The 10,892-nt window shown below is 33.3% G+C and overlaps 1 protein-coding gene across 1 annotated transcript; it reads right to left on the bottom strand.

The window, feature by feature from the left end:
- Nucleotides 1–6,860: 6,860 nt before the first annotated feature.
- Nucleotides 6,861–10,213, bottom strand: LOC124363708 (yrdC domain-containing protein, mitochondrial-like). The gene is made up of 3 exons (XM_046818970.1): nt 10,143–10,213; nt 7,556–7,820; nt 6,861–7,390 (listed from the first exon to the last, which is right to left on the bottom strand). The coding sequence occupies exons 2-3, from the start codon at nt 7,806–7,808 to the stop codon at nt 6,861–6,863; spliced, it is 783 nt and encodes a 260-aa protein (XP_046674926.1). The 5' UTR covers nt 7,809–7,820; nt 10,143–10,213.
- Nucleotides 10,214–10,892: the final 679 nt, after the last annotated feature.

Genomic DNA, 10,892 nt, shown 5'->3' with positions numbered 1-10,892 from the left:
CTATCTAACGTTACTGCACTGTGTTTTCACCTTCAATTCGTTTTCATCACTGCAAATGTTTAATGAATGATCCAAAAAAATTGAACTACTTGCGCCCCTGTTGTTAGTTTTGTAGATGTTTAATCATAGAGAAATTACTTCACAAAACCCAACTTACCAAGACTACAATGCTATAGAACTGATAATTTAATCTATTAACCCTCAGTCCCCAAAACCTTTACATTATGCATGCTGTCTGATGCCGCAGTCTTGAGAGCTAGCGTGTTATCACAGAATTTGTACCTTGGAGACGTAATTTACATGAATACCTTAGCATTTGTTACATTGGTGTGATGTTGTTGGTTATTTTATGTTGTAATGAGTGCTGCTATTTATTATGGTCAATCACTATAATGTCACATTCTCTTAAATCATTATGTCAGCTCAAGATATTCTTGAATTGTTTTGTTATCAATTATAACATTATCCGAGTAACTTGTTAATGTTTATAAAAACACACGATAATAATAGGAAATCTGCTGAATCTGATATTTTAATTGATACAAATGTGGATTAAACAAAAACTCTTACTTTTCATAACGATAAATATATTAGGTTTACGCTTTCTATAAATTGTGTGATGAGTCATAAAAAGAGTGCCTACAAACATTTTGTCATATATGATTGAAATCAAGATCATGATTCTGGGATCAATTTATAACATCACAAAATAAGCCCACTTCCATAACTTTGTTAACTTCATAAAAATCTCTGTTACTTTCACAAATCCTTAATTTCTCAAAACAATCTTTTACACGTATTTTTTCAGTTATGCCAGCAATCTTCAAAATTTTATATTCCAGTTATAAAACAAGCAACATTGTAGAATACTCCATCCGGCCCACCCGGAAGACACAATTAGATTTTGTTACAACTGAAACGGTAGTAATTTATTCTTAAAGGATTTACCCTCGATATATACTCGATAACACGAAAACTGACTGAGATACAAAACGTTGTTTATAACAAAACATTTGAAAACGATTGGATGATTTATGAACATGTTTTGTATTGTGAGCATTCGTAACCATAGAGAGAAAGTTTCAAGTTTACAGAAGAAAATGTACTAAAGCTGAGTTGCCCACTCAGTCTGCCGACTTTATGTATACACAGGGAAACATAAAATTCCCACATCGCTGAGTCAGGCACGGTATCTTGTTGACTGCACCAGAGCTGTTACCGCGGATATTAACGTGGGTGGTGAGATATTAGATATTCATGAGGTATTTCCATCTGCTACTCCACATCACTGAATTTAAGCACCAGCTACTTTTTACTACGCAAACTGATACAAACTATCTAATACCCAATTTACAAAAAGCCATTCATAGGCCACAGTTTTTAAAAGACTTTCTAACTTTATTTTTATGCATCTTTTAAGCTAAGAATGATGAATGAAATCTCTTTGCCTCGATTCATGTGGAACTGGGTTTACATGTAAATCTAACTTTTTAAATCGGACAATTATCTGTCACACCTACTCACAGTATATTTAATGAGATTGCTAAAAATATACCTTCAGTCTTAGTAATTTAATCTCTGGTGATTTAATTTGTTCTGGGCCGTAAAGCTGCGCAAGTCTTGGACAACTATAAAAGTAAGATTAATTGACCGTAAACAAAGTTGGAAGTTTAAATTTTCTCAGACAGTTCAGATTTAATGACCTTCCACAATTTATAACCACTCTGTTTATTACGATGTTCTAGAAGAACCGACAGTTAAGTAGATTAAATTAAATCTTCAATCAGTTATATTGTCATAGATTTGGCTATTGTCTGATTTGTAAGCGAAGCTTCTTCAATTAAGTTCATCAAAGTTTTTGGCGTTTACTTGTCTAGTATCGAGAACTAAAAAAGCTGTGGTGGTGATCTGGCTATTGAATGATTTGTAAGCGAAGCTTCTTCAATAAGTCGATCAAAGTTTTTGGCGTTTACTTGTCTAGTATCGAGAACTAATAAAAGCTGTGGTGGTGATCTGGTTATTGCCTGATTTGTAAGCGAAGCTTCTTCAATAAGTTGATCAAAGGTTTTGGAGTTTACTTGTCTAGTATTGAGAACTAACCCAGTTGTGGTTGTGAAACGTTATCGCCATTCAAGCTGACAACCTTATCTCTTTAGTTCTTTATTCGATTCACGGTCTGTATAGATTTTCCATTTCTGTTCTTTTAGAATTCCGTAGGCTACCAAGAAAATCGCGTGCCTACAAAAAGATGGCGGCGGCCGAAGATGAGTCATCCTAGTGACGAGCGTCAGGCCAGTCTTCCCTCACTTTCAGAAGCTGCACATATCTGACTCATACACACCTTGTGCATTGAATGTGCACATTTTACAAAATATGTGTCACTGCTGATTGATCGCCCATCAAATTTTCAATAAAACATCGTCCAGTACGTAAGTTCTTGGTAAGATCATTGAAACTTTGCATTGTGAGCAACAGCTGTGTAGATCCACTGGTAAAGACTAATAATGTGACGAGCAGGTTCAGTCTAATATACGCCCAAAACATAGATGAACTGTTGCTCCTGTTTATTGACTTCCTAGCCATAGGTTGCGAGATATTCGCAAAAAACTAACTTTTGTGACCTTTTGATCCTTACAACCTTTTTAGCCGGCACAATATCAATGTTGATTTTCACATCTTCATTAAAACGCCATAATGAAGGTGTATACCGAAATTCAGCTCAGTAGGAATTTTTCCGCAGATAAAAACTTAAATAAATGGACTATATTTACAATTAGAATGGTATTATAAACGTAATAATCTGTGTAAAAGTTAGTTTGTGACACTAAAACAATTGCTTACAACAATTTTAGAACTACTAAACGGATTCTAGCGATAAGCATGGTAACAAAGTTATAACTCGAACAGGTTATGACTTGTATACAGTAATTATAATGTAGGTAATGAAACAGAACTTCAATAAAATAAATTGATAACGTTCAGATTTTAGTAAAACAGAAATGTGGTGAGAATCGGAAATTGCACTTTATAAAAACAAACTTCCCAGTGTACATTAAGAATTAAGATACGACTACATATAGACTAAAATGTTTATAGTAAATATCTTATAAAATAAAAAGGAGAATCTCTAGGTAGAAAAATGAATCCCTTTCGACACCTAGTAGCATCGGTCCTCCCCGCCAGCAGTCCCCGCGGCCTGTGTATATACGGCGACACTACACGCTCGCACTCCACCGAGAACTGAAACCTTGGTGTGCTCATTCCTTTACCAAATCCCGCGTGCAAAGGAGCTCTACTCTCACAGTTGAGGTCAAGATTACTCATCAGTGCTCATCAGTTCTTCTTGAGAAGTTTCTCATTCAGTTTCTCTTGAGTTGGACCAATTTTGCTAATTATTTTGGTAAAATATTTATCGAAATCCGAAGGAGATTACTAGTCTTCTTGTATATTAAGGAATTCAGAAAAAATTGTAGTATTTATTTTTCATAATCCAGATGTACCTGGCACTAAACGGCTTTTGGCACATTCAGATGAAGTTCTACACATTGATTGATGTATCTATTTACATTTAAATCTTATAATATAAACTGTACAGAGTTTACAAGTAGTACAATGCAGATAGAAATTATATATATATATATATATATATATATATATATATATATACATATATATATACGTTAAATTGTATAAATGGCAATAGCCTTATTTAATTTCAATAAACATTGAATGACAAAAAGTACTTGCTCCGCCGGGAGTCGAACCCGGATCTCTCACTTGCCGGGTGAATGTGCTACCATTACACCACAGAGCGCTTATTTTTTCCGATTCAATTATTTTGTATTTGGCCGTATCTGTCACATATGCGTTTAAATAAGCAAACTAACATATGATCGGAAGACCAAACACCTGTCAAACGACTTTTATTTACGTTAAATTGTATACATTGCAATAGCCTTATTTAATTTCCAATAAACATTAAATCACAAAAAGTACTTGCTCCGCCGGGAGTCGAACCCGGATCTCTCACTTGCCGGGTGAATGTGCTACCATTACACCACAGAGCGCTTATTTTTTCCGATTCAATTATTTTGTATTTGGCCGTATCTGTCTCATATGCGTTTAAATAAGCAAACTAACATATGATCGGAAGACCAAACACCTGTCAAACGACTTTTATTTACGTTAAATTGTATAAATGGCAATAGCCTTATATATATAAGTTTCTGAAACTAAACAACAACGTAAATACACTTACGGGTGCTGACAATAGAAAATTGATAAATTTTGAGATCCTGATTTCGAAAAACTACTTGATAGAAATGAACAACAGTGTGGAAAGCATTTGTAAAAGTTGTAAAGGGATTTTTAGGCAACATAAAAGAAGAAAACTACTAAAATTTTATTAGAAATTTGTATAATCAATGTAATCATGTTAATTGCAGTCTGGTTGAGCGTGATTTACATTGTTAAACGGTAAATCCGTTATATCCCCAATTACCATGTTCCAGGTTTACTCAACCGTTTCACTACTTCCATTGTTGTTTATCATAAATTATAAATTTGTATATAAAACAAATAACTACGTAGTTGCTATACAATGAAATCTTCAATTTACAGAGTGAATTATTATAATATTTATATTAATATGATTTGATAAATTCAAGCATAACACGTGGACTCGATACAAATATCCAAAATATGTTTATAATTTATTTTTAAAACTTTTTATTTCTATATTATTTTTAGATTATTCCTATGATCGATTATTCTGACCAATCAACCATCTACATGGTGAGGATATACAATTGTGCTTTAAAAGAAGGTGGAACTAGAATAAGTCAACCAATGGATGAAGGTAATGCGACGGTAATTTTAGGTATAATAACATAAAATCAATATTGTCCTAAAATAGGTCGGAAAAGTAGGTAGATTTTGAGACACCAGAAGTATTAATATATATCTCTAATTTAATATCTCATATACGTCATGATACTAGATATCGAAAAACCATTCAAGACAAAAGAAATTTGTGTAAGTTACAATTTTATATTATCATAAACGGATTAAAATGATGTTTGAATGATATTTACGTGGACTGATCATGTTTACTCCCAATGATTAACTCAATATCCCAATAAATTTCCAAGTACTTTTGTTTTTTTTCGTAGTCCTAACTTTGCTGGATAAAATAAGAAAAATTACATAATTTACACAAATATGTGTAAAAGCTTACACAATTGTAAAAACGGGACTTTCTGAAATAGATGAAAAAGTTATACAATTGTTTGTATTGTTCAAATTTAAAATCTATTATTTTCTTAATAATTATAAATATACAAAGTAGCACAAGTTAAGAAAAATCGTAATTTTTATAATCAAAATTAAAGTAAAATAACATATTATTTCATTCAGTTAACAATAACAATTATCATTAGTTTTGTTGACTATTATTTTTAGTAGATTGAATAAATAGGTTTAATCTAATAATTTTTCATTGTAATTTCCTATTCATTATCAAATATAATATTGATTATTAATTGTGTGCAAGGAAATAAATGTAAACAAAAATAAAAGGGTTTGTACAATAACAAATGAAAAAATGAATTAACGAGATTTTTACGTATTATGAGAAGCTGCAAATATTTTAAATTATAGAAAATACTAGTTATATACACATAAATTAGCCACGCTTGTGAATATTTTGTATATATGTCTATAAATGTATAGTATGTATGTCTGTAAACATATGTGTAACGTCAACAGTTAGGTTTATGGTATTACTTCGTACTATAATAAACTTTTATTTTATATAAAATACAATATCTCAAATGTTAACAACAAATCACAAAAAAAAACGTTTATTATAAGGTATTATGCTACTTTGATAGTTTGTTATGTAACCTCAACAAACAAAAAATATACAGAGAATAGCCATAATACAATATCATCACAAACCAGATTATTGTTATCTCTTTTAAGCCTCAGCTTTCAAGCTATGCTGGCTTCGATGTACACTGATTTATTAAACTGTTATTTATTTTTGCAAGGTACTCTAATTTATTATTACACTGGTATTTTGCAAAGTACTCTATCATTCATGTCTTTGCCTGATTGGACCTCCCCGGGATTCGAACCCGTGATCTCTCAGTTAGAGAGCCGAGACTATAACCATTAGTCTGCGGAGAGGAGGACAAAGATTATTGTTATGAAGCTACAAAGTCGTGAACTGCAGTGGTACCAATTTCAAGAGTTAAAGGTTAAATACTCTTCTTGAAAATAGCGTATTATAAGAAATATATATATTTCTTCTATATATATATATATATATATATATATATATATATATATCAGACGAGTGATTGTAATTTTATGGCAAGTTTATAATATTTTGTGGATTTGTAATAAATTAAAAAAAAATACAGAGACATATAGTCAGCGTAGCCTTCCACATATAATAACGTGTATTTGGTTATGAAACACTAAATAAAAAATTAAATGCATTAAAAACCTCTTTTCCAAACGCTCGTAACGAGTTTCATAGTTAGATTGCAAAACTTTAGGCTGTTTCTTGTCATAATTAACAAAACTGCGCACAAAATGTCTTATAAATTCGTTAGATAGTTCTAGAAGTGTTTTGATTAATATTAGTGAGTTATATTTTGGGCTTTAATTATTTATAAATGTAAAAAAAGAACTAGAACAATGAGCCATACGATTATTTAAAGTAGACCTAGGAACTCGGTAAGCTCAGATCATAAAGCCCGTTACTCGCTCAGTCATCTGTTCTGTCTTTTAGGAAACAGATCATTTGGTAAGATTACGAACTTCTCTCTTTCTTTTCTTATGATTGAGAGGGACTATGTCGGGTTGAACACTGTAATGTTGGGCCCGTCAGTCCACTCCTCCAGGCCGTATCTCTCCATGATGCTGACAACGGCACTAAATACACATCCCGGCCAGAGGATTTTGTACCTCCCAGACGTGGTCAGATCCACCACAGTCGTCCCCTCCATCTTCTTCCTCTCCATTTTGCCACCGTCGTACACCACGTACGCTCTCAGCCTGATGTCCTCGAAGTCGTCTATGCAGATACTATGAGGACGGCCCACCTTCCTGGCCCCCACGAGAGCCAGGGGCCTCTCCAACTGGTGGGTCAGCTTCCTGATGAAGATCTTTTCCTTCTTCCCCGGAACCCGGATGGGGATAAGATCCGTGGACGGGTTGAGATGGGGCAATACCCCGATCCGCCGTCTCAGCACCACAGTGACTCTGCCGGGCAGCAGCTGACTCAGCATGCTGCGGTCCAAGTGGTCGATGTCTGCATAGATGGACACTTGCTGAATCTCATCCAAGGCGATGGTTATTGGCTGATAAAAGTACTGCCATCCTACATCATATAATCGTCAGCATGAATTAAATTATGTACTTTGATTTTTTCTCTGTTATATAAATAAGTTCTTCAGCAAAAACTCTGACCATGGCCTTTAACTGTACTCAACGTAGTATTATATTTGCTCTGAGGAAATCTACCCCAAACCTTGTGATGGCTGACCTGAGATGTTGTAGAGCCTCTGGATGGGCCTAGGGCGGGTAGCGTCGGCCACGAAGCCGTACACTGTATCCGTGGGCAGGCCCACGACCTTGCCTTCCCTCAGAGTGTCCAGGGCCACCAGCACGTTGACGTTTGCTCTGTCCTTGCCGCCCAACTTTACCACGTTCCATTCGATCTTCTGAACTTGTCCGGCAGACGCTAGGGGTAGTACTAGGGCCAAAGAGACAGCGAAGGTCAGCCCAGGATGTGACATAACTCGCTGTAACTGTTACATAAGCGCTGTTTGGTTTTAATTTTAAGCATGAAGTTTATAGGATTTCGGACATTTTCCAACGTTATATGTTAAATAAAATGTTAGCACTACGTTTCGATGATTGAAATCTACCCTCTTCTCCAAGTGTTACTTTATACAGTTCATCAAATATCACTTATTTATTTTTACTTTTATTGGCTGTCCATTGCCCACATTTTCTCTAAGGTCTTAAGGTCTTGTTTATGCTTGAAGAAGAGAGTAGATTTCAATCCTTGAAACGCAATTATACATTTTTGTAACATAACGTTGGCAACATCGTCAATAACAAGTTTAATCAAAAGAATGGAGTTTATGTTTGGTGTTTTGATCCTCTAGCCAAATTCCGAATTTAAATGTATGATTATAAAACTGTCATTAATCAAACCATGAAAGTTTATTGCACTATATTTCAAATAGCCATGTTTTGGACTAAACAACAGCATTGATTATAGTTCTATTTATCCCAGCAGGGTTGTTCAGGATAAATCACTTAACCCTTTGAACCCTAAGGGACGATTTAATACAAGAGACAACCGCATATTCTGCAGTGTACAATCGTCGTTTGGATTCCAGAGACTGTTGGACAGGACCAAGAACTGTGTAAACTATCTAAACTATACGGTACAATGTTAAAAGTGCTTTACGTATTTTATGTTTGTTTAATCTGTAAATTTCACTGTATTTGTGTAAACCAATGTATATTTATATCATTTCGTAATTCTTAACAACCCTTTAGGAAACTCGACATGGAAGTTCAATAAATACATCTTATAATCTGAATTTATAAAATATTGTTAAGTTTGCAAAATTTGTTTCCATTTATAAAAAAAGAAAACTATTTTCTTCGTAGTTCCCCTTAACATAGTAATTTAAATTTACAGCTAACAGTGTTCTTAAATGGCAAATAATATCTGACATTTCTTATCTTAATTAAATTTTACTCAAAATTAATAAAACAATCAACTGTCATAAAGACTGGTTAATGTCCCCTCCTCATTGTAGGCCTGATTGAAATTTAATTGAAGCAATAAAACTGAACGTTGACTGGTTCCTTAAGTACCAGCTTGGCGCAAATGTAATTGTTAAAGATTGAAGTTATACTATTTATTGAATACGGAAGGATTCAATTCAAAATTAAAATACGGAAACAGTGACATTGTAAACCAAACTAGGTTACTTTTTGATAAACACACAACTTTTTGAATACATAAATAGATAATTAAACCATTACTAGCACTTCAAAGCCCCAGTTATTCCAAAGTCAACGACTTTCTTTTCTTCTAGATATGAACTACAAATTGTAGGCAGTTTATTTTGGATTAAATTTATTAATTATTATATAAACCGTATATAGTCCATTTCTTACTGACAGAGGTTACTTTGTACGGAGACATTGTTTTAATTGCTTACAATTCATATTGTTCGAATTCTAGTTGTGTGGAATCCTATTATACAATTAGAATTAACTATTTTAACAATTACAATACACGTATTATTTGTTATTTCTAAAATTCCTTAGCGAGTTAGGTCACCAACGTTTCCTTGCCTTTTATAGCAAGTTTATTAATTGCGACTTCCTCCAACTAATAACTGATTTTTAAATGCAAAAGATTTTGTTTCAAGACTTGAAAGACTTTAGAAATGAATTATAATAAATCAACCCAAACAAGAACATAGTCAAAACAAAATTTTGGGGGTCCAGACAACTAATATTTTCCCGTTGTGGACAGAGAGGAAAGCCCCATTTTGTTCCTTAAAAAGTTCTTGGCCCGTTTCTTTGATGAAAACGATCTTTCAGCAGTACATGTCAGTAGTACTGAATTATTTCAATAATAATAATAATCGTTAACTAAAAAGGTAATTGAAAATTTTGGACATTTGGTGGTTAGGTGGCTACGTCCTTGAACCTACATTATAAATACAAATTAAGAACTAAATCCATTTACAAATATAAATGTATTATTTCTAAAGCTAATAAAATTGTAAAAATTAATTTACCTAATGTAAACTAAATATTAATTAATACTAGTAAGTATCACACACATACAATACAAGGAATTTTTTTAAATATTTAAATGCAAAAAGTAACAAGAAAAGTGTTTTTATACAAACTAACACTTGTGTAACCAAACTGTCTTGGTTTATTTACATCAAGTATTTGTTCAGTGGTACAAACAAACAAGTCTTTAATCTGATCTTTTCCTCAGGTGAATATCTAACCTAACACGTAACTATCATCTAGATCAAAATAAACAAAACCTTGAGACACGTATTGTAATACACATACATACTTACATGTACAAGCTAATGTTGACATAGTGTGTGGGGACTCTGTCTTATCTCAGAGTGTTAATGGCACAGTTCCCATGTTAATGTCAGAAATAAATGTTCACTGGGTCATCACTGCAGACAGTCCCGACTAAGCACGTACACTCACAACTGCTACTAAATCTTAAATTAAATAAACATTAAAACGGTTTAACTTTTGTTCCTAAAATTATGTTGTTTTGCTAATTCTTTTACTACTTTTACGTAGACAGGTTTTTAGAGATTAGATATATTCTTTTTCGTGCAGTAAATTTATTTTTAGTGTCTTTTTTATATATTGTCTACTGTAAGTAGTTTTCACTATCTACTCGTATGTCCGTGTAAGCATTACAAAAATGAACCCAATCGTCTATTTGTATTAATCAAACATCCGTGCAGAGGTCATAATGGAAGTACTGGTGCCAGAACTGGTATTGAAGTGGGCAGTGTTTAGTCTAGAGCCTGGCCATTGACTAATGCGATTAACTTCTGATTGTTGTAGCCTGAACAATGGTGGAACTTGTGGCCGCCTAACTTATTCGTGCTTTGACTCCGTCATTACAGAAATTATTCTGAAAGTTTAAACCGGATACTACACAAATAATTAAATCAGCATTAAGTTGCATCATAGCTCATGGGATTCTATCAGCATTATGGAAATTGACGGGAATAGACATATCTAATGGAAATGTTTAGTCATAGTTATAAATAAGGTTTTTGACGAAAATGCTCTAATCG

The sequence above is a fragment of the Homalodisca vitripennis genome, chromosome 5, assembly GCF_021130785.1.
Source record: "Homalodisca vitripennis isolate AUS2020 chromosome 5, UT_GWSS_2.1, whole genome shotgun sequence".
NCBI classification, from domain to species: Eukaryota; Metazoa; Arthropoda; class Insecta; order Hemiptera; family Cicadellidae; genus Homalodisca; species Homalodisca vitripennis.
This window is presented reverse-complemented; position numbering and strand designations above follow the sequence as displayed.

Bases quoted from the DNA above. Each gene is read 5' to 3' on its own strand.
- LOC124363708 (XM_046818970.1), bottom strand. From the start codon at position 7,808: ATGTCACATCCTGGGCTGACCTTCGCTGTCTCTTTGGCCCTAGTACTA. The intron at 7,391-7,555 runs GTCAGCCATCAC...TATATGATGTAG, and splicing joins GAGGCTCTACAACATCTCAG to GATGGCAGTACTTTTATCAG.